Below are 22076 nucleotides of genomic sequence, written 5' to 3'. Positions count from 1 at the left end.
TTTTATATATGCTGTGGGATCAGTATGCAGGTTTATTTTACTTAAATTCTTAAAATGCTTATTCCAAAGTTTTCTATTATAAGCCAGAATATTTTATATTGAAGTAAAACAATTCCAGAGCTTTAAAATATAATTTTGAAATGGAAGAGTTTAAAATTTTTTTCAAATTTTTATTAAATTAGTGACAGTGTCTTCCCCATTCATTTTCTTCTTGTTCTGTGACTTAGTTTTGACTATTAAAATTGCAAATTCTCCTTCGCAAAAGAAACTGAAATGTTGATCTTTTATACCTCCACCAATTTCCTTATGTAGTACATTCCCACTTCTTGAGGATTGAAATATTCTCACTACATTAATATCCCAGTTAACTGAGGAATGCTAGACACCAATGATCTTGGTAAATGAAGGAAACTGTATACTACACATGTATAACAGATTGTATTTTTCAAAGATGGCTGCAGCAGTGTCCAACATGTGAACTTGACACTCGCTCCACGGAGAGGTGGGGTCTATGCCATTTCCCTTTGAATCTTGAGTGGCTTTGTGCTTCACTTGTAACCAATAGAATGCGACAGAAGTGATGCTGTGTGAGACAACTGAGGCCAGTTCAGAAAAGATGATGCAGCTTCTACATCATATGACGTGACACTTACTTTTGGAACCCTGTACTACCGTGTAAGAAGTTCTACCACCTTGAGGTTGCCATGCTATGAAGAAGCCCAAGCTACACGGGGAAACCACTTGTAGATGGTAATTCAGGTGACAGCCCAAACTGAAATCTCAGCTGATGGCCCTTGCCATGCACTGGATTTATGAGCAAAGACACCTTCACATAATTCAAGCCCCCAGTTACAGAATCACCCAAGTTGAAATTCCAGACCTTCTTCTGTGCCCTGTCGGAATTCCTGACCCACAGAATTCATGAACATAACAAAAGAGTTGCTTTAAGCACTTGATTTTTAGGGTAATTTGTTAAACAACAATAGTAACTGAAGTAGCATGCACCAACACATTTTGGGGAATTAGAATACTGAAAATATGCAGCCCTCAAATTAAGTATTCGATTTTTAATTTTTTGAGAAGCAGTCTGATGTCTTTTAGTGCCTCAGAGTCCTGGCTTCCCAGTTCTTTAACTGCAGAGGTGGAGAAATGCTGTGCCACATCTTGGAAGTTGCTCTTGTGAAAAGACCTCCACATCAGTTAGAACACAGAATATGCTGGGTTGGGAAAAAAAAAGTAAAGAAATAATTCTTAGTATGTGTACCTTCCATCTGGAAGAATAGCAGTAAAATTTCCTTCTTCTACCCGAACTGAGCCAGGTGAGGGGGGGGTGGAGGCTTTTGTGAATTTAGATACGTTTTACATCCGAAGAAGAAGATGTGGTCTCATTTTCCAAGAACACATTTGATTTTTTTAGGCACTAATTTATTTTTAAATTTACATTCACTCTTTTTGGTGTACAATTCTATGATTGTGACAGATTCCTAGAGTTGTGCAACTGCCACCGCAATAAAGTCACAGAACAATTCCATCACACCTGCCCCCTCACACCCCCCCACCCCCAAAACGGGAATAATGCTTTCTCTTGAGTAAATACCTAGGAGTGGAATGTGTGGACCATACGGTAGGCATATGTTTCACTTTTTGAGAAACTACCAAACTGGTATTTTTTGTTGTTGTTTTAGAGGTTTTTTTTTTACATCTTTTGTTACATTTTCCCCTGGATATTTCATACTTTGGGTGCCATTATAAATGGCATCTTTTTTAGTGGTTGCCCCAGAGTTTGCAATACTGTACACGTTTACAGTTATTCCAAGTCCACTTTTAAATAGCACTATACCACTTCATGAATAGTGAGGAAACCTTATAATAACATCACGGTCATTCATTTCACTTATACAGAAGCATCTGTATGTTCATATACATGTATATGCACGTAATTGAATACATTGTTGCTATTATTTTGAACAAATTATATATGTTAGATCACTTAAGAAAAATAAGTTTTTTATCGACTTATTCCTTCTCTAATGCTCTTTCTTTTTTTTAACTTTTTCTTTTATATTGGAGTATAGTTGATCAACAATGTCGTGATAGTTTTCAGGTGTACAGCAAAGTGATTCAGTTATACATATACATGTATCTATTCTTTTTCAAATTATTTTCCCATTTAGGTTGTTATGTAATACTGAATAGAGACCCCTGTGCTATACAGTAGGTCCTTATCCATTTTAATTAATTTATTTTTTGCAGTACGCGGGCCTCTCGCTGTTGTGGCCTCTCCCATTGCGGAGCACAGGCTCCGGACGCGCAGGCTCAGCGGCCATGGCTCACAGGCCCAGCCGCTCCGCGGCATGTGGGATCTTCCCGGACCGGGGCACGAACCCGCGTCCCTTGCATCGGCATGCGGACTCTCAACCACTGCGCCACCAGGGAAGCCCTCCATTTTAAATATGGCAGTGTGTACGCGTCAATCCCAAACTCCCTAACAATCCCTAATGCTCTTTCTTTATATAGATACAAGTTTCTGATCTATATCAGTTTCCTTCTTTCTGAAGAACTTCTTTTAAACATTTCTTGGGGGGCAGGTCTACTGGCAACAAATTCCCTCAGTATGTGTTTGTCTGAGAAAATTTTTATTTCTCCTTCACTTTTGAGGGATAGTTTCACAGGATACAGAATTCTAGCTTGGCTTTTTTTCTCTCAACACTTTAAATATTTCACATCACCCTCTTCTTGCCTGCATGGTTTTTGAGGAGAAATAGGATGTAATTCTTATCTTTGCCTGTCTATAGGTAAGGTATTTTTTTCCCTTTAACTTCTTTCAAGACTTTTTTTCTTTGTCTTGGACTTTCTACAGATTAAATATGATGTGCCTAGGTGTAATTTCGGGGGAGCATTTATCCTGCCTGGTGTTCCCTGGGCTCCTGGATCCATGGTTGGTGTCTGACATTAATTTGGGGAAATTTTCATTCGTATTGCTTCACGTATTTCGGCCGTCCCTTTCTCTCTTTCCTCTCCTTCTGGTATTCCCATTACACATATGCTATAACTTTTTGTAGTTTTCCAGAATTTCTCGGATATTCTGTTCCATTTTTTAAGTCTTTTTTCTCTTTGTTTTTCAGTTTTGGACGTTTCTATTGATGTTTCTATCCTCAAATGCAGAGATGCTTTCCCCAGCTATATACTAAGGAGCCCATCAATGGCATTCTTCATTTCTGGTAGTGTTTTTGAGATCTACCATTTCTTCTGGATTATTTCTTAGAATTTCCATCTCTCTGTTATCCATCTATTCTTACATGTTGTCTACTTTTTGCATTAGAGCCCTTAGCATGTTAATCATAGTCGTGGTTTTTTTTTTTTTTTTTTTTTTTTTTTGCGGTACACGGGCCTCTCACTGTTGTGGCCTCTACCGTTGCGGAGCACAGGCTCCGGACGCGCAGGCTCAGCGGCCATGGCTCACGGGCCCAGCCACTCCGCGGCATGTGGGATCTTCCCGGACCGGGGCACAAACCGGCGTACCCTGCATCGGCAGGCGGACTCTCAACCACTGCGCCACCAGGGAAGCCCCATAGTCGTTTTAAATTTGCAGACTGATAATTACAGCATCCCTGCCATACCTGAGTCTGGTTCTGATGCTTGCTCTGTCTCTTCAAACTATGTTTTTTGCCTTTTAGTATGCCTTTTAACTCTTTGCTGAAACCAGACATGATGTACTAGATAAAAGAAACTCTGGTAAATAAGCCTTTGGTGATGTGGTGGTAAGGTGTCGGGGGAGAAGTGTTCTCTATCGCTATGATTAGGCTTCAGTCTTTTTAGTTTGCCTGTGTCCCTCAACTGTGAACTTCGTAAGTACATTTTAGTTTCCTCCCTCACCCCTCTAGGTGGGATAGGATGGCCGGAGGGGGCTAGATTTGGGTATTTCCCTTCCCTTATGTGTAAGGCTTGAGGGGGCTGGAGTTGAGTATTTCCCTTTCCCCGGGTGGGTTAGGCTCTGATAAGACCCCATTGGTAAAATGGTTTCCCTTGAAGGCAGGCGTTGTTAAGAAGAACAGAATGCTCTTGCACATTTCAAACTGGTTACTTTTCTCATCTCCTGCCAGAAGCCAGAGAGAATTTTTCCTTGATATTCACTGTGAGAACCTGGTAAAGCTCCTGGAGATAAAGCTCACACAAGTTTGGGGCTCCCTTGATGACTGGCCTCCCCAGGAGTTTTTATCTCTTAGATTTGTCCACATGGAGCCTCCAGAAATTCATCAGTTACAGTTCAGATTTTCCTACCCTGCTACTGGTTCCCACCGAGGTTTCTGCTTGTGGGTTTCTGCTCAGATAAGTCATGATTCTCCGTATCTGAGTGTCTATTTGTCTTTCCAGTTTGAGGGACAGTGGTTTGCCCAGTGACCTCCCTTCTCAGATGGATCTAAGAAGAATTGTTGATTTTTCAGTTTCTTCAGCTTTTTACTTCCCAAATTGTTTTTTTAAAGTGATTGTATCATCTTCATTTTTACCAAGAGTCTTTGAGAGTTCCAATTCCTCTACATGCTTACCGCACGTGGTATGGTCCATTTGTTTAATTTTAGCCATCCTAATAGATGAGTAGTAGTATTTCATTGTTGTTTTTACTTGAGTTTTCCTAATGATTAATGATGTTAAACATATTTTCATGAGCTGCTTTGCCATCCATAAATCTTTGGTGAAGCCAGAGGAGATTTCAGGTCTTTTTCCCAAACATTTTTTGAGTTTTTTGTTTTCTTGTTCCTGTTTTGTGAGTTCTTTATTTATTCTGGATACAAGTCCCTTATCAGATATATGCTTGCCAAATATATTTGTCTGTGGCTTGTGATTTTATTCCCTTAAAAAAGTATCTTTTGAAGAGAAAAAGTTTTAAATTCTGATTAAGTTCAATTTATCAATATTTACTTTTATGGATCATGATTTTTGGAATTAGATCTAAGAAATCTTTGACTAATTCAAGGTCACAGAAGTTTTCTTCTAGAGGCATTATAGTTTTACAATCAGGTCTATGATTCACTTTAAGTTAATTTTTTGTTTGTGGTGTGAAATAAGGATTGAAGTTTTATTTGTTGGTTTATATGTAGATATGCATTTTTTCAGCACCGTTTGTTGAAAAAAACACTATCATTTCTCCACTGAATTGCCTTAGAACTGTTGTTGAAAATCAGTGTCCATATATGATGAGCCTTTTTCTGTTCTGTTCCATTGATCTGTCTGTCTCGTCACTGATACCACTCTTTCTTGATTAATGTATCTCTATAATAAATGTTGAAATCAGGTAGTATTAGTTCTCCAACTTTGTTCTTCTCTTTCAAAGTTATTTTGGCTATACTAGGTTGTTGTATTTCCTTTGGTGCTTTGAAATCAGCCTGTCAATTTATATAACAAGCCCTGCTGGGATTTTGACTGCAATAGCATTAAATCTATAGAGAAACTTGTGGACAACATTGAGTCTTCTGACTCATGAACATGGTGTATCTCTCCATTTATTTGGAATTTAATTTGTCTCAGACATACTTTATAGTTTTCAGGGTACAGGGCCTGCACATCTCTTGTCAGATTTATCCCTGAACATTTCATATTTTTGATGCTTTTGTAAATTGTATTGTTTTTAATTTTAATTTCCAATTGTATATTGCTAGTATATATAAATAGGATTGATATTTGTGTATTGATCTCATATCCTGATACATTGCTGAACTCACCTATTTGTCCTAATAGCTTTCTTTTTTACTCCATCAGGTTTTTTATATTGACAGTCATGTCATCTGAGAATAAAGGCAGTTTTACTTCTTTATTTCCAAACTGGATTCATTTGACATCATTCTCTTGTTCCTAAAATTAGTTCCTAAAATGTTAATCTTTTAACATTAGGTGTAATGTTAGTTAAGAGTTTTTGGTAATTGTCTTTTATCAGGTTGCGGAAGTTCCTTGTTATTCCTATGTTGTTGAGTGTTAGATTTTGTCAAGTCCTTTTTCTGCATCTGTCGAAATGATCAGATTAGTTTTTTTAGTTTGTTAATTTAATAACTTACATTGATTGATTTTCAAATGTTAAAACTTGCATTTCTGGGATAAATTTCACTTGGTCATGATGTTGTTTGCCCTTTTATAGTTGTTGTATTTAATCTGTGAAAATTTTGTTTAGAGTGTTTGCCTGTATTTTCATGAAGCCTCACAGAATGAGTTCTGTGCCTGTAATGGTGACCAGGTCACTTTACCTGTTGGGATTTCATTTCCTTACTTGTAAAAGGAAGAGGCTGGATTGATGATCTATCTGTCATTTTCCATTCTAATGGAAAATGGTCTTTTCCGTTATTCATATTTATTTTCCCATGATTTACATTTATCTTCATTTAGCCCTTTAAATTATTTTGCATATCTTTTATTATATATAAAAGTACAATAGCATAAGCATATTACTGTTAAGTGGTAAATTGAGGGGGACTGCTCAAAAACTTTTCAACGGTGTGGTGCTGCTCGATCAAACAATTTTGGAAACAATGCTGTATATAATTCTCCTGGCCATCAGGACTAGGCTTTCTCATAGGCCTCAGTCTTTTCCCACCTGGTACACTTTGCTATTAGTCTTTGAGGTTGTATTAGACAATTATATAAAACTCGTCTCATCCTTCAAATAACCCTGCAAGGCAGACTCATTAATCAGCTCAAGGTCACGGGGCAGAGCTGGGATTCAGACCTAAATCTGTTTGATTCCAAATCTGATATTTTCTCTTTCAAAACTTAAACGGAAGTGTAATTACTAAAATTTTAACTATACCAAAATGTGCTGAAAGAGACTATTATACCCACTACCCAGAATTAATAAAAGTTAACATTTTTTTCTACATTTTCTTTTTATCTCTCTTTTTAAAAATTAAGTAAGAAGTGGATATACAGCTAATGCCTGCTCCCTCAGCATCTCTTTCCCTTACCAGTATCAAGATGTATATATAATACCCACATATATATGTATCCATAAACAATTTACAATATCATTTGTGCATTTAAAAATGTACATAATGGTAAACACTGTATCCTTTTGTGACTTGCTATTTTCGATCAACGTATGATTTTGAGTTATTTCCGTGTCAATACATGTAGCTCTGGTTTATTTATTCTCATTGTTTTATAGTATTTCATTTTATGAATAAACTACAGTTTACCAATTTCTTATTATGTTAGTTTTCTGTGGCTACTGTAACAAAAGCAAACTAGGTGGCTTAAAACAACAGAAGTTTATTCTCTCACAGTTCTAGAGGCCAGAAGTCCCAAATCAGTATCACTGGGCTGAAATAAAGGAGCTGGCAGGGTGATGCTGCCTCTAGGAGAATCTGATCCCTTCTTCTTCAGTTTCTGTGGCTGCTGGCAGTCCTCGGCTCGTGGTATTACTCCAACCTCTGTCTTTGCCTTCACATCGCTTCCTCCTTGTGCGTGCGTGCCTGCGTGCGTGCGTGCATGAGAGAAATCTCTCTCTCTCTTATAAGGATACATGTGATGGCTGTTAAGGCCCACCTGGATAATCCAGGATAATCTCGGGTAATCTATTTCAAGATCTTAAATTAATCACATCAGCAAAGACCCTTTTTCCATGTACAGTCACATTCACGGGTTCTGGAGATTAGGACCTGATATCTTTGGGGATCATTCTTCAGTCTCCTGTACTTATGAACAGCCATTTTGCTATTACAGACAGCTGCAAGGGAACATCCTTGTGCATGTCTCTGTGGATTCTCTAGAATAGGAGCCTAGAAGTAGAATTGCTAGGCTATAAGCTGTATCTTCAACTTCACTAAGGATTGTTAAATTTTTCTTAGAAAGTGGAAGCATCAATTTAGATTTTCATCCTTTGCACATTGCTCATTTTTTTGTTGAGATTTAAGTCTTTTCTAAAGTCTTTGTTCTTGATACATTTTGCATGCAAGTCCTCTCTTGGTTATGTGCATTGCAGATGTATTCTATGTCTGGCTTCTCTATTCACTTCCTGTATTGTGTCTTTTGTCATGTGGAAGTTTAAATTTTTAATTGTAGATGAATTTATGGGCTTTTTTCCATTATAGTTAGTGAATTTTGCATCCTCTTTAAGAAATTATGAGTACCATATGAATTTCCAGTTGTTCCAGCACCATGCATTAAGTCTATCCTTTTTTCCCCAGTTGTTTGTATCGACACATCTGACATATTTCATAGTCCCATATCCATATGGATCTGTTTCTAAGCTCTCTATTTTGTTAAATTTGTCTACTTGTCTAGCCATAGGCTAGTACCACCTGTTTTAATTTGTTACTATGGCATCATAAGTTGTGATATAGAGCAGGGTTCTAATTTTTCTTCTTCTGACTATTCTTAGGCTTTTAATTTTCCATATCAATTTTATGACCACTTTCTAGTTCTTTAAAAAGCCAGATTGGATTTTGACTGGAATTGTGTTGAATTTATAGACTAACTAGGGGGCAGAACTGCTGTCACTATGAAATAAGAGATTTCCCATCTTTGAATATAGTGTATCTTGTTTTATAATACTGTACAGTTTTGTTGTCATTGCAAATATTGCCTTTTAATTTTAGAATTACATTTTCCAGTTGGTTGTTGCTGGTGTATATGAATGCTATTGATTTTTGTATTTTATTTTATGTATGCTGGTCTCATTTTCCCTCTTGAGTCCTCAGAATATGTAGTGTCTTTTGGATATTATTTTGGACCGTATCATATAAACTGTAAATAATGACAGACCTGCTTCTTCCCTTTTAATCTATATGATTTCTTTCTATTTTTATTATTATAATATTTTGGCTAACAGCTACAATGTAATATGTAAGATAAGTAGTAATAGCAGGGATCCTTATCTTCTCCCTGATTTTAAAAGAGGTATTTCTAATATTTCACCATTAAGGTCATAGGTTTTTTGGTAGATGCAGGTATTCTATTTAGGATTTTCCCATCTTTGTTCATATAGGAAACAGGCCTATACTTTTACTTTCTCATACTGTCTTTGTCCAGTTTAGATATCAGTGTTTTATAATAGTCTTATAAAATAAGTTTCAGAACATTCACTCTCTATAAAAAGTAGGTATTATTAGTTCTCTGAAGGTTTTGTAGAAGTTGCGTGTAAAACCATATAGCCATTCCTTTTTTTTCTGTGGGTGGATTTTTTAACTAATGGTTCGCTTTCTCTAAGGAGAGTGCATGCTATTCTAGATTTCCATTTTTTCTTGAGTTGGTTTTGAAAATTATAAATATTTTCTAGAAACTTTTCCATTTCGTCTAATTTTTAAAATTTATCACCTTTTTAAGCCCTATCACTGTTGATTTGTGCCTTTTCTGTTTTTTTAAGTCAATTTTACTAGAGTTATTTGATTAATTTTAAAAAGATCCAGATTTCAATTTGTTAATCCCCCCCAATTTTTACCTTTAACTTCTATTTTATTAATTCCTACTTTTATTTTTATTATGTCCTTCTTTCTATTTTCTCTGTGTTTATTTTCTAATTTCTTGACTTAGACATTTGTTTCACTGATTATCAGTCTTTATTTTCTAAGAAATGCACCTGAGGCTTAATTTGCCTTGTAAATACTACTTTGGCTTTAGTGTGTTTAGTGTTTTTTGTCCTTCCTGTGTAAATATTTCCTAAAATTGGCCAATTAATTATTTGTTTGTTTTTAGATTTCCAGATGTGTATGACGTTAGCTTTATAGTTCTTTTTTCTCTTTTTGTTACATTTAGTTGGAGATATGGTTTGCATGATACCAATTCTTTGATATTTATTGAGACTTGCTTTGTAACTCTGGGAATGAATAAACTTATTTTCTGAAATGTATTTTTTCTCTTACTTTTGAAGTTTAACTGGGCAAATAATTCTAGATTTATGGTTATTTTCCCTTGACCTTTTGAAGATATTATTCTGTTGTCTTCTGCCCTCCATTGTGGTTGTTGGTAAGTCTCTTATTAATATAGTCGTTCCTTTGTAGTCATATGCCTTTTTTTTCCTCTCTGGTTGCCTTTTTCTTTGTTTTTGGTGTCCTGCAGTTTCATTACAGTGTATCTTGGAACTATTTGTAATTCTTCAATTTGACAATTATTCTCAGCCATTATCTCTTCAAATATCTTGTCCATTCTCTCTGTCTTTCTTCTCAAACTCTCAAGCTGTTTTCTGTTTTCCTCTTAACTACTTGTCAAACTTCTCTCTGTTTTCCATGTCTTTTAACCTCTCATTCATTCTTTTCATTGATTTTTTATTCTGTGCTGCATTCTTGGAATTTTCCTTAAATCCGTCATCCAGTTCATTGATTAAGTGACTTTACCTTCCAATTCCTTAAGTGCTATTTAGTTGTGTGTGCGTGTGTGTACACGCACTCACGTATGTTTTAAATGTTTCTGTTATTTTCCATGACATCTGTGTTCTTTTCTTATGGTTTCTCTATTTTTTAATCTGTTTTGTAATTTTAAACATAATAATGTCATAGTCCATTACTGATTTTTGTACTGTTGTCGCAAATTCATGGGGTACTACTCCTTCTGTTACATCTGCTGACTCTCACTTATGGTGGATTATTTCCTTTTATGTTTTTTAAGCTCATCTTAAATTGGACTTTCTTCCCCCACTGCAGTGTTCCTTTGCTGCTTGGGTTGGCCTTTCAGAGTTGTTTTTGTTTCGTTTTGTTTTAAACCCTTTTATTTCGAACTAATTGTAGACTTATAAAACAGTTCCAAAATAATATGGAGAGTTCTCATATACCTCTCACTCAGTTTCTCCTAATGTTAGCATCTTACCATAGTGCTATTATCAAAACCAGGAAATTAACATTGGTACGATATACTAAACATCTTATTTGAATTTCACCAATGTCTTTTTTTCTTTCTCAGAATCCTGTTTAGGATCCTACACGGCATTAGTTGTTCTTTCTTCTTAGTCTTCTGTGATCTATAACAGATCCTTAGTCTATCCTTGTCTTTTATGACCCTGATATTTTTGAATAAGTTTTTTGAATCAGTTATTTTGTAGAATACCCTTCAATTTGGATTTTTTTTTGATGTTTTCTCATGGTTGGTCAAAGATTATGCATTTTTGGCATAATCTTGGCAATTTTCTGTAAAAATTGTACAGAAATGATGCATCCTTCTTAGTGCATCACATCAAGGAGCTCATAATGTCAATATGTCTTATTACTAGTGATATTGACCTTGATCACTTTATTAAGATGGTGTTTGTCAGATTTCTCCATTGTAAAGTTACTATCGTTCCTTTTGTAGTGAATAAATACCTTGAGAGAGATACTTTGAGACTATGCAAATCCTGCTTTTCCTCAAGCTTTCACCCACTAATTTTAGCATCCAGCAGTAGAACTTTCAGAGTATTGATTTTGCCTCTCCAGGCGGGCTTATAAACTGAACTTAATTTAATCTTAATTTTGATGTTAATTTATTGCCTTGGAGCTTTCTATAGTTAGTGGGTAAAATAAATTTGTACTACAAATTCTTATTAGGCAGAATATTGGCTTTGAGATCTATCAGGTAATCTATCCATCTTCCTCCCTCCCTCCCTTTTTTCCTCTCTCCCTCCCTTTTTTCCTCTCTCCCTCCCTTTTTATACAGAGACTCAGAAAAAAGGTCCATTGTCATCTCTCTAAGACAATGGTTAGAGTTTATTAATCCTTCTTTCATTTCAGTTGCAGCCTTTTACAGTTCTAACTTTATATATAGGTTTTGTATGTAGGAGTTCCAAACTGCTACTCACCTTGGCCAGAGGCCTTGTTTCTTGTGCCTGAGTGAGCATTAAATTCCAAGCTCTTGGGGCTTCCCTGGTGGTGCAGTGGTTGAGAGTCTGCCTGCTAATGCAGGGGACACGGGTTCGAGCCCTGGTCTGGGAGGATCCCACATGCCGCGGAGCAGCTAGGCCCGTGAGCCACAACTACTGAGCTTGCGCGTCTGGAGCCTGTGCTCCGCAATAAGAGAGGCCGCGACAGTGAGAGGCCCCCGCTTGCCGCAACTAGAGAAAGCCCTCTCACAGAAACGAAGCCCCAACACAGCAAAAATAAATAAATTAATTAATACACTCCTACCCCCAACATCTTCTAAAAAAAAAAAAAAATCCAAGCTCTTACCTGTTAACAGTGTTCGATTCCCACCTCCCCTAGGTGCCACCCTGTTAGTTTGTACACCTTCCTCTCTGGCTGTACCAGCTACCTGTTTGCCTTGGTACCTGCGACATTTTCTCTCCTTTTTCACAAGCTCAGCCAGCAATTTGAGTTTCAATTGCTATCTCGTCTACCATTTTGCCACACATAATCTCTTTACCATGCCATACAGACTCTCAACTTACACTGGAGAAAATACAGACTAGACACATTACTGGGGAATGTAACATCATTATAAACACCTATGCTGAAGTGGATTTGGCTTTGCTTGTGTAGACCTAGTTAAAATCAGCTCCACTATTTAAAATCTTAATAACTCTCAGGCTTTTCTCTTTCTATTTTTGAAGCATATCCATTCTTATAGCCTTGAGTTTTATGGGATGCTAGAAAAAATTCTTGGCATTTTAGAATAAATAAACCATATAATGTTGTGCCAAAACAGATAGACTATTTCTTATGTTTCTAAAGAGTGGAAAAAGGACCAACTCTTTTTCTGAGGTTTTATATATACATGTATATTTATACTGTGTTTCTCTTATTTCTTTTTCCATGATTATATTCTTGTGGGAGTGGGTAAATCATTAACAGTGAAACTACTGTTTCATCCAAAATACAGTGTTCTAATGGTCTCTTTTCGAAGAATAAAAGCAAGGCAGCTGTGTGGCCACTAGTTGCTAACAAATGACCAGGTTAGTGCCACCCAGGCTTTCTCCTTTAATTAGAGTCCCAGTTTTGCTTTAAAAAATGAAAACAGTAACTAAATGCTAATTTTTAGTTCCTAAGAGGGAGAATTATGATGTAACAATTATGATGTAAAATGAGAGAATATTACAGAGCAGGAGGGGAATGACACTTAAGCCACCATAGGGCAAGCCCTACCTGGCTGTTTTTCATTCAAGTAAATTTTGCAACCCAAAGTACTGGGTGTGGAGGGTGTGCCTCTCAGTGTGCTGTTTAGCCATGTACATTTAGCATTCATTCAATAAACATATATTAGGCACCTACTCCTGTATCAGGTCCCATGGTGGGTTCAGAGATGAATGAGCTGCCCTCATCTTTGAACCTCGATCAATCACCATAGGACCTGGCACTGACGTTTCTGGGCCACCCAATTCATGTCATTCTCTTTCCACACCATTTTGGAAGGGATCTCTCCTTTGCTGTCCAGCCTCATCTTTGAACCTCGATCAATCACCATAGGACCTGGCACGTTTCTAGGCCACCCAATTCATGTCATTCTCTTTCCACACCATTTTGGAAGGGATCTCTCCTTTGCTGTCCAGCTTTCTCCTACCCTTAAAGATATTCCAGTTTACATTTTTTCTCTTAAGATGTTCCTGAACACCCCAGCTCACAGTGATCTCCGTCTCTTTGATCTCCTTGCATTTATGGCTGGTGCCACTCAGCACATCTTTTTATTCCCTCATGCATGTTAGTTGAAGAATAAGTGAATGAATACAGGCATGAACAAAGGCAATGACCTTTGTTTGGATTCAACTTTCATTCACATAGTAGTTAGGATCCTATAGAAAGGGGATTCTTAACTGATTTTGGCCTTTCTTGAAGGAAAGTTCATTCTGCTACCTACTAATAATTATAATAATAGCTAATACTTGCGTTTGGAGACTTGAATCAAGATGGTGGAGTAGGAGGATGTGGAACTCACCTCCCTGCACAAACACATCAAAAATACATCTACGTGTGGAACAGTTCTCACTGAAAACTGAAAATAGCAGAAAGACTCCTGTACAACCAAGGCTATAAGAAAGATCTACACGGAATTGGGTAGGAAGGGAAAAGAAGCAATCAGGTCGGGACCTATGCCCCTGGGAGGGGACTCAGAGGAAAAGGGAGATTGCACAGGTGGAGACCCTCCTTGGGAAGTGAGCATTTCAAGCCACATATTGAGTGCCTCAGTTCTGGGGCCTGACAAAGAGAAGATGAGCCCCCTTGGCTAGTTAGAGAGCCAGTGGGACTAATATGAAGGCTGTGGGAAGCCTGGACTCCACTCATGAGGAGCACACTAATGCTTGCTTGCTCCTGAAGCAGGGTGGAATGGGTGATTGAAACTACACAGGTGGCTGATTGGTTCCCTGTGACTGCCCTGGCACACGCCCCAGCCTGAGCCGAGTGAACACTCCAGCACTGTTTGCCTTGTGTTGTAGCTCCACGCTGGAGTGAGGGCTGTTATGACTGAGGAGGAAGCCTGGCTAATAGACACTGAGGTGGCTCAAACCCTAAGCAGAGTCTGATCAAGGAGGGGGTAGCCACTTCTGGTGATCATGCAGGTGGTGTATCAGAGGTGGTCCTGATATCTGGCAGTGGCCAGACCACCACAGCCCATGCCGTGGCTCTCACCGAGTACCCACACCAGCCCTTTTTGCTCCAGCACTGCTCCCCTCTTGGGTGAAGGTGCTGGTGCTGGTGCTGGGAGGAGGAACAACACACACTTAAATGGAACTGAGCCTGCTCAGCCCGGACCCTCAGGGCTTCTGCTTCAGCAGCTTGGAACCTGACTCTACCCCTCATAGGGTGGTGATGGCCACTGAGCAGAGGGGAAGCCCCCCTCACACCTTGCTCTGCCCTAGCCCCTCCATCTCCAGCCCCGTTGTCTACCTAGGTGATACCTGCCAGCACACCCTGAGGAAAGACATGACTTGTGTTCACATCAAATCCAGCTCTCTCACCAATGCCACTGGGCACATACAGACTGTATAGGGTTGCTCCCACATAAGGATACCTCTTCAAGACCACCATAGGTAACCGTTTCACCTAATTTCATAGAGACAGAGAGAGAAGCAAAATGAGAAGACAGAGGAATTTGTCTCAATTGGAAGCGCAAGAGAAGACCTCTGAAAAAAACAACTTTTGAAACAGAAATAAACAATTTACCAGATAAAGAATTCAAAGGATTAGTAATAAGAATGCTAAATGAATTAGGGAAAAAAATAGATGAACACAGTGAGAATTTTAACAAGGAAATAGAACATATAGTCAAAAGGAACACAAATGACAAGTGTTGGTGAGGATGTGGAGAAAAGGGAACCCTCGACATCATTGGTGGGAATGTAAATTGGTGCAGCCACTGTGGAAAACAGTATGGAGGTTCCTCAAAAAACTAAAAATAGGGCTACCATATGACCCAGCAATTCCACTCCTGTATATATATCAAAAAAAAACCCAAAAGTCTCATTTGAAAAGTTACATGCATCCCAGTATTCATAGCAGCATTATTTACAATTGCCAAAGTATGGAAGCCACCTAAGTGTCCATCAAGAGATGAATGGATAAAGAAGATGTGGTGTGTGTGTGTGTGTGTGTGTGTGTGTGTGTGTGTGTGTACACACACACACACACACAAACAGATATAGTTATACATTAACTTATATGAACCCCATGGTAACCACATATCAAAAGCCTACAACAAATACACAAAAACAAGAAAGAAAGGAACATAAGCATAGCACTAAAGAAAATCATCAGACCACAAAGGGAGAAAGTAAATGAAGAAGAAAAGAACAGGGAAGAACTACAAAAGCAACCAGAAAACAAGTAGTAAAATGGTAATAAGTACATACATATCAATAATTTATTTAAGTGTCAATGGACTAAATACTCCAATCAAAAGCCATTGGGTGGCTGATTGGGTTAAAAAACAAGACCCATCTATATGCTGCTTACAGGAGGCTCACTTCAGAACTAAAGACACACAGACTGAAAGTTAGGGGATGGAAAAAGATATTTCATGCAAATGGAAATGACAAGAAAGCAATATTTATATCAGACAAAATGGACTTTAAAACAAAGTCTATAACAAAAGGCAAAGAAGGGCATTATATAATGATAAAGGGATCAGTATAAGAAGAGGATATTTTACTTGTTAACATGTATGCATCCAATATAGGAGCACCTAAATATATAAAACAAATACTAACTGACCTAATCAGAGAAATTGAGAACAATACAATAATAGTAGGGGACTTAAACATCCCACTTACATCAATAGACAGATCATCCAGACAGAAAATCACCAAGACAACAATGATCTTAAATGACAAAATAGACCAGTTGGACTTAATAGATATCTCCAGGACATTCCATCCAAAAATAACAGGATACACATTCTTCTCAATTGCACATGGAATGTTCTTCAGGATAGATCACATGCTAGGCCACAAAACAAGTCTCAACAAATTTAAGAAGATAAAAGTTATATCAAGCATTTTTTTTCTAACTACAACAGTATGAAACTAGAAATAACTTACAGGAAGAAAAATAGGAAAAGCACAAACATGTGGAGACTAAACAACACTGGTGTTTTTTTTTTAAGTAAAAACAAATGGGTCCATGAAGAAATCAAAGAAGAAATCAGGAAATACCTTGCAACAAATGAAAATGGAAGCATAACTTTCCAAAATCTATGGGATGCAGTAAAAGCAGTTCTAAGAGGGAAGTTTATAGCAATACAGGCCTACCTCAAGAAACAAGAAAAATCTCATATAAACAACTTAGCTTTCCATTTAAAGGAGTTAGAAAAAGAAGAATAAACAAAGCCCAAAGTCAGCAGAAGGAAGGAAATATAATAAATATCAGAGAGGAAATAAATAAAATAGAGACCAAAAAAAAAAAAAAAATAGAAAAGATGAAACCAGGAGCCAGTTCTTTGAAAAGAAAAACAAAATTAATAAACCTTTAACCAGGATCCTCAAGATAAGAGAGAGGACCCAAATAAAAAGATAAGAAATGAAAGAGGAGAAATAACAACCAATACCACAGAGATACAGAAAATCATAAAAGAATACTATGAACAGTTACATGCCAACAAATTGGACAACCTAGAAGACATGGACAAATTTCTAGAAACATACAACCTTCCAAGACTGAATCAGGAACAAACAGACAATCTGAACAGACCGAAAACTAGTAGTGAAATTGAATTTTTAATAATAAAAACTCCCAACAAATTAAAGTCCGGGACTAGACAGCTTCACAGGGGAATTCTACCGAACATATAAACAAGAGCTAATACCTGTTCTTCTTAAACTATTACAAAAAATTGAAGAGGATGGAACACTCCTAAATTCATTCTACGAGGCCACCATTACCTGGATACCAAAACCAGACAAAGACACTATAAAAAAAAAATCGTATGCCAACATCTCTGATGAATATAGATGCAAAATTCCTCAACAAAATATTAGTAAATGGAATTCAACAGTATATAAAAAAGATCATATACCATGATCAAGTGAGATTTATTCCAGGGATGCAAAAATGGTTCAATTATTTGCAAATCAACCAGTGTGATACACCACATTACTAAAAGGAAGGATTAAAAATCACATGATAATCTCAATAGATGCAGAAAAAGCATTTGACAAAATTCAACATCCATTCATGGTAAAAGCTCTCATCAAAGGTGATTTAGAGAGAACATGTCTCAACATAATAAAAGCCATTTATGACAAACCCACAGCTAACACCATACTCAATGGTGAAAAACTGAAAGCTTTTCCTCCAAAGTCAGGAACAAGACAAGGATGCACACTCTTGCCACTTCTATTTAAAATAGTATTGGAAGTACTAACCACAGTAATCAGACAAGAAAGAGAAATAAAAGGCATCAAAATTGGAAGGTAAAAAGTAAAACTGTCACTATTTGCATATGACATGATACTACATATAGAAAATCCTAAAGTCTTCACCCAAAAACTATTAGAACTAATAAATAAATGGATAAAGAAGATGTGGTATAGATATACAATGGAATATTACTCAGCTATAAAAAGAATGAAATTCTGCCATTTGTGACAATGTGGGTGGACCTAGAGGGTATTACGCTTAGTGAAATAAGCCAGATAGAGAAAAACAAATACTCTATGCTGTCACTTATGTGTGGAATATAGAAACTAAAACAACGGAATGTATATTAAAAAGCAGAAACAGACTCTCAGATACAGAGAAGAAACTAGTGGTTACCAGTGGGGAGAGGGAGGTGGGAGGAGATAAGGGTATGGGATTAAAAGACACAAACTAGTATGTATAAAATAAATAAGCAACAAGGCTATATTGTCCTGCATAGGAAAATATACCCATTATTTTGTAATAACTTTAAATGAAGGATAATCTATAATAATATTTAATCACTCTGTTGTGCAACTGAAAGTAATATAATATTGTAAATCAACTACGCTTCAATTAAAAAAAAAAGAGCTAATACTTACATGCTACTTACCCCGTGATGGGTGCTGTACTAAATGCTTTCTATATATTAACTCACTTAATCCTCACAGCAATCCTAAAATGTACATACTATTCTTATACCCATTTTGTAGATGAGGAAACTGAGGCACAGAGAGCTTAAGGAAGCTACCCAAGATCACATACTAAGTTGCAGAGCTGGGATTTGCACCCGGCAGTCTAGCAGTTTCATCACGAGTTCTAAGATTTAGAATAAAACTAGGTAAGTTTGACTCCTCATTGTGCCTCTCTAATGCCTTATGGTCTTCATCTGTGAAATGAGAATAATTCAGGAGATGACTGAGGGGATAAAATAAGTTAATATATGTTAAACACCAAGCCCGTAAATGCCCAGTTACATTCATTCCATTCACGTCCCCTCACCACTGGCCACATGGAACTTATACTTTCTGGTTCTAGAAGGCATGTGTGTGCTTCCAGATGGTCCAGCAGCTGTCTGTACAAACCTTGAGACCTTTGCTCTCATTGAAATTTTCTTTCTTGACTTTACCCTTTCCGGATGGCTCTCTTCTGAAAGGAGTGCAGTTGAGGTGGGATTTTAAAAACTTCCTGGGCATATACCCCTTCAGTTTTTCTTCTCTTATATGTGGTTTTATACTTATTTCTATTTTGCCTTGTTTCAGAAATGGGACTAAGTTGAGTTACTAAGATGCAAACAATTCTATAACACACGATGGATATACAAATAATAAAAGTGAGAGAAAAAAATAAATATAGGAACGAACTGTGGATCCAGGGTGGAGTTGACACACAGAGTGTATTTACAGACTCTGAAGTCATGGGCGTTTACCAGAGGTCAGCCATAGGCTGGCTCTGACCTTCCTAGAGGTCAGCACCAAATAAGAGACCACGAGCATAAAGCAACAATAAGCCCATTGCTTAGCAGAAGGAATCCTAATACAGAGCACAAGACTGGCCCACCGTTCGTCCCCCTCTGGGGCTGAGGCTGCCCCCTGACCCGCTCTCTTCCTCCTCTCAGGGTGGTGGACAACGAGGGGACCCTGCAGCTGAAGAGAAGCTTCCCCATTGAGCAGAGCTCGCACCCCATACGCAGCATTTTCTGCCCCCTCGTGTCCTTCCGCCCGGGGGCCTGTGTGGGTGAGTCCCATGGGGTCAGGGTGTCTGGGTGGCCAGGGAGGGGCAGGGACCAGGGCTGGTGCTGATCTGGCTCAGCTGTCACGACATCCTAATGCCCTGACTTCCTGGGCCTCAAGAACTCTCACGCCCCAGCAACCTCACACTTTGAACACAGACCCCCCCCCCAAACAGCCCAGAAACCTCACAGCCTAAGACACAGACCCCTCCCCGCCACCAGCAAAGAGCTCAGAGACCTCACACTCTGGACGCAGAGCCAAAACAGCTAGGTGACCTTGCATCTGGGGATGGTCCACCCCAGAGCCCCCAGCCCCGGGACCTCACACCTTGGACATAAATCCCTCAACACCTCAGAGACTTCACATGCAGGGCACCCCGCTGCCTCCTGCAACACCTCCTGATGGTCTCTCATCTGGGCAGTGACGGGCAGCAAGGACATGTGCATGCATTTCTTTGACGTGGAGTGGGCAGCCAAGGCCGCCGTCAACAAGCTGCAGGGCCACAGCGCGCCCGTGCTGGATGTCAGCTTCAACTGCGGTGAGAGCCTGCTGGCTTCCAGCGACGCTAGCGGCATGGTCATCGTCTGGAGGCAGGAGCAGAAGTAGGAGATTTCCAGCCTTGCCACTGTCCACCTTCCCACCCGCCTCCGGCCCCAGCCTTGTGTTTGTAAATAAAGTTCCTGTGGTTGTGCCGATGGCTGGCTCCCAGGTCTTCTGGGGTTGGGATGGGGGAGAGGGCAGCTCTAGGACCCAAGATGGGATGGGGGTTCACCTCCTAATTCATGCCTTCATGCATTGATTCATTGATGGATTCATTCAACAGCCGTTTATGAACGTCTGCCATGTCAGAGGCACCACTTCAAGTGTTTTACACAGTCACGCTTTGGACAGACATTGTGGAGCACCTCTGTGCGCCGGGACCTGTTCTAGGCACTGAGGGTACAAGCTGTGACTTAAACTGACAGGAATGGCTGCCCTCGTGGAGCTTACGTTCTAGCGGAGGCAGGTAGATAATAGACAAATATATAACAGGTCAGCTAAAGCTGAGCGTTGTGAGGAAAAAGGGCAGGGGATAGAGTGCAGGAGTGAGGGGAGGGTTAGGCTCTTTTTGGTGTCCTGATCAGGGAAGATGTTCCTGACAGTGTGAAATCTATTTTTCTTTAATTTTTATTTTATATTGGAGTATTACACTAGGTCCTAGTTGATTATTTTATGTATAGAAGTGTGTATATGTTAATCCCAAACTCCTAATTTATCCCTCCCCTCCTTTCCCCTTTGGTAACCATAAGTTTGTTTTCTATGTTTGTGGGTCTATTTCTATTTTGTACATAAGTTCATTTGTTTTCTGTTCTTAGATTCCACATATAAGCAATATCATATGATATTTGTCTTTCTCTGTCTGACTTAACTTCAGTTGGTCTGATAATGTCCAGGTCCATCCATGTTGCTGCAAATGGCATTATTTCATTCATTTTTATGGCTGAGTAATACTCTCTTGTATATATGTACCACATCTTCTTTATCCATTCATCTGTCCGTGGACATTTAGGTTGCTTCCATGTCTTGGCTATTGTAAATAGTGCTGCTATGAACATTGGGGTGGGTGTATCTTTTTGAATTTGAGTTTTCTCTGGGTATGAGACCCTTCCCTGTTCTGGTTGTACCTGCTGCCACCATGTGGGTTAATTTGGCCTGCAGGAGGCTTAGGCCTGACGTCACTGTGACCGTGACTAGTCACTGTTGCTGCAAGTCAGCTCTGGGCAAACTTGACCCTGGGAGTGACCACTGTGTGGCTTAGGAGGGACTGTGCTCCAGCACTTGCTAGAGAATCTCCCTCCTTCCCAGAGTGGAGAACACGGCTTCTGAAATGGCAGGGAAGTTAGGTTTGTGACTGACAACCAGCTTCCCTATTTTGTTTTATCTTAATTCATTCCTGCTCATTTTCCCTTTATTTTTTATAGAAATGTCAAACTCTTAATAGATGAGCATATTTACTTTATTTTTGATTTAGAGCCATTTATGCTTTACAGATGAGGTATCAGCATATGGATTTCTGAATTACTTTTAAAACTGCTGTTTTTAGGTCTGATGTTCTGTGGTTACACGCTAGGATTCATTACATAATTTAAGCACAGGGTGTTTAGAACAAGGAGCCAGGAACAAGTTCTCATTATATTATCTGGACAGAAAATGATTTCTCACTGACATTGTGAAGTTTAATAGTTCCAGCCACTGTCAGAGTGTAGTCCGGTCGATTGCCTAGGTTGTGTCTATGACTTCTGATTCAGATAAGTGATTTAATTCTCCTTTCAGTGCTGCCCTCTCCCAAGCTCAGAATTCTTCATAGAAGACCAAAACAAATAAAAAAATAGGACATGACAGTAAAATGTAATAAATTTTCCTACTTCAGATTCTGATAAGGAAGTAAATCATTGTATTCATCAATGGACTTATATTTCTTCCTCTTCTGATTTATTTCCTGGCATGGGAGACCCAGTTGCCTTAATGACGATCTGTCAATTGAGCGTAAGCCAAATAGTCTGTCTTGGGGCTTCTATGTCATTAAGTGGTC

The 22076-nt window shown here is 38.6% G+C and overlaps 2 protein-coding genes across 3 annotated transcripts in view; both read left to right on the top strand.

Annotated features, from left to right (window-relative positions):
* Positions 1-22076, top strand: part of EFHC2 (EF-hand domain containing 2) — a 203591-nt gene that overhangs the window by 126877 nt on the left and 54638 nt on the right.
* On the top strand, positions 576-20110 carry LOC116747488 (WD repeat-containing protein 13-like). 2 transcript variants are annotated; one of them, XM_032619728.1, is made up of 3 exons: positions 576-750; positions 19390-19508; positions 19926-20110. In XM_032619728.1, exons 1-3 carry the CDS (start codon positions 710-712, stop codon positions 20108-20110), a joined length of 345 nt encoding a protein of 114 aa, XP_032475619.1. In that variant the 5' UTR covers positions 576-709. The 2 variants fall into 2 exon arrangements, 1 of the variants encoding a protein (XP_032475619.1); XR_004348061.1 differs by lacking the exons at positions 576-750; positions 19926-20110 and adding an exon at positions 18176-18612 and having other exon boundaries at positions 19390-19509.

Source organism: Phocoena sinus, chromosome X, assembly GCF_008692025.1.
Source record: "Phocoena sinus isolate mPhoSin1 chromosome X, mPhoSin1.pri, whole genome shotgun sequence".
NCBI classification, from domain to species: domain Eukaryota; kingdom Metazoa; phylum Chordata; class Mammalia; order Artiodactyla; family Phocoenidae; genus Phocoena; species Phocoena sinus.
This window is presented reverse-complemented; position numbering and strand designations above follow the sequence as displayed.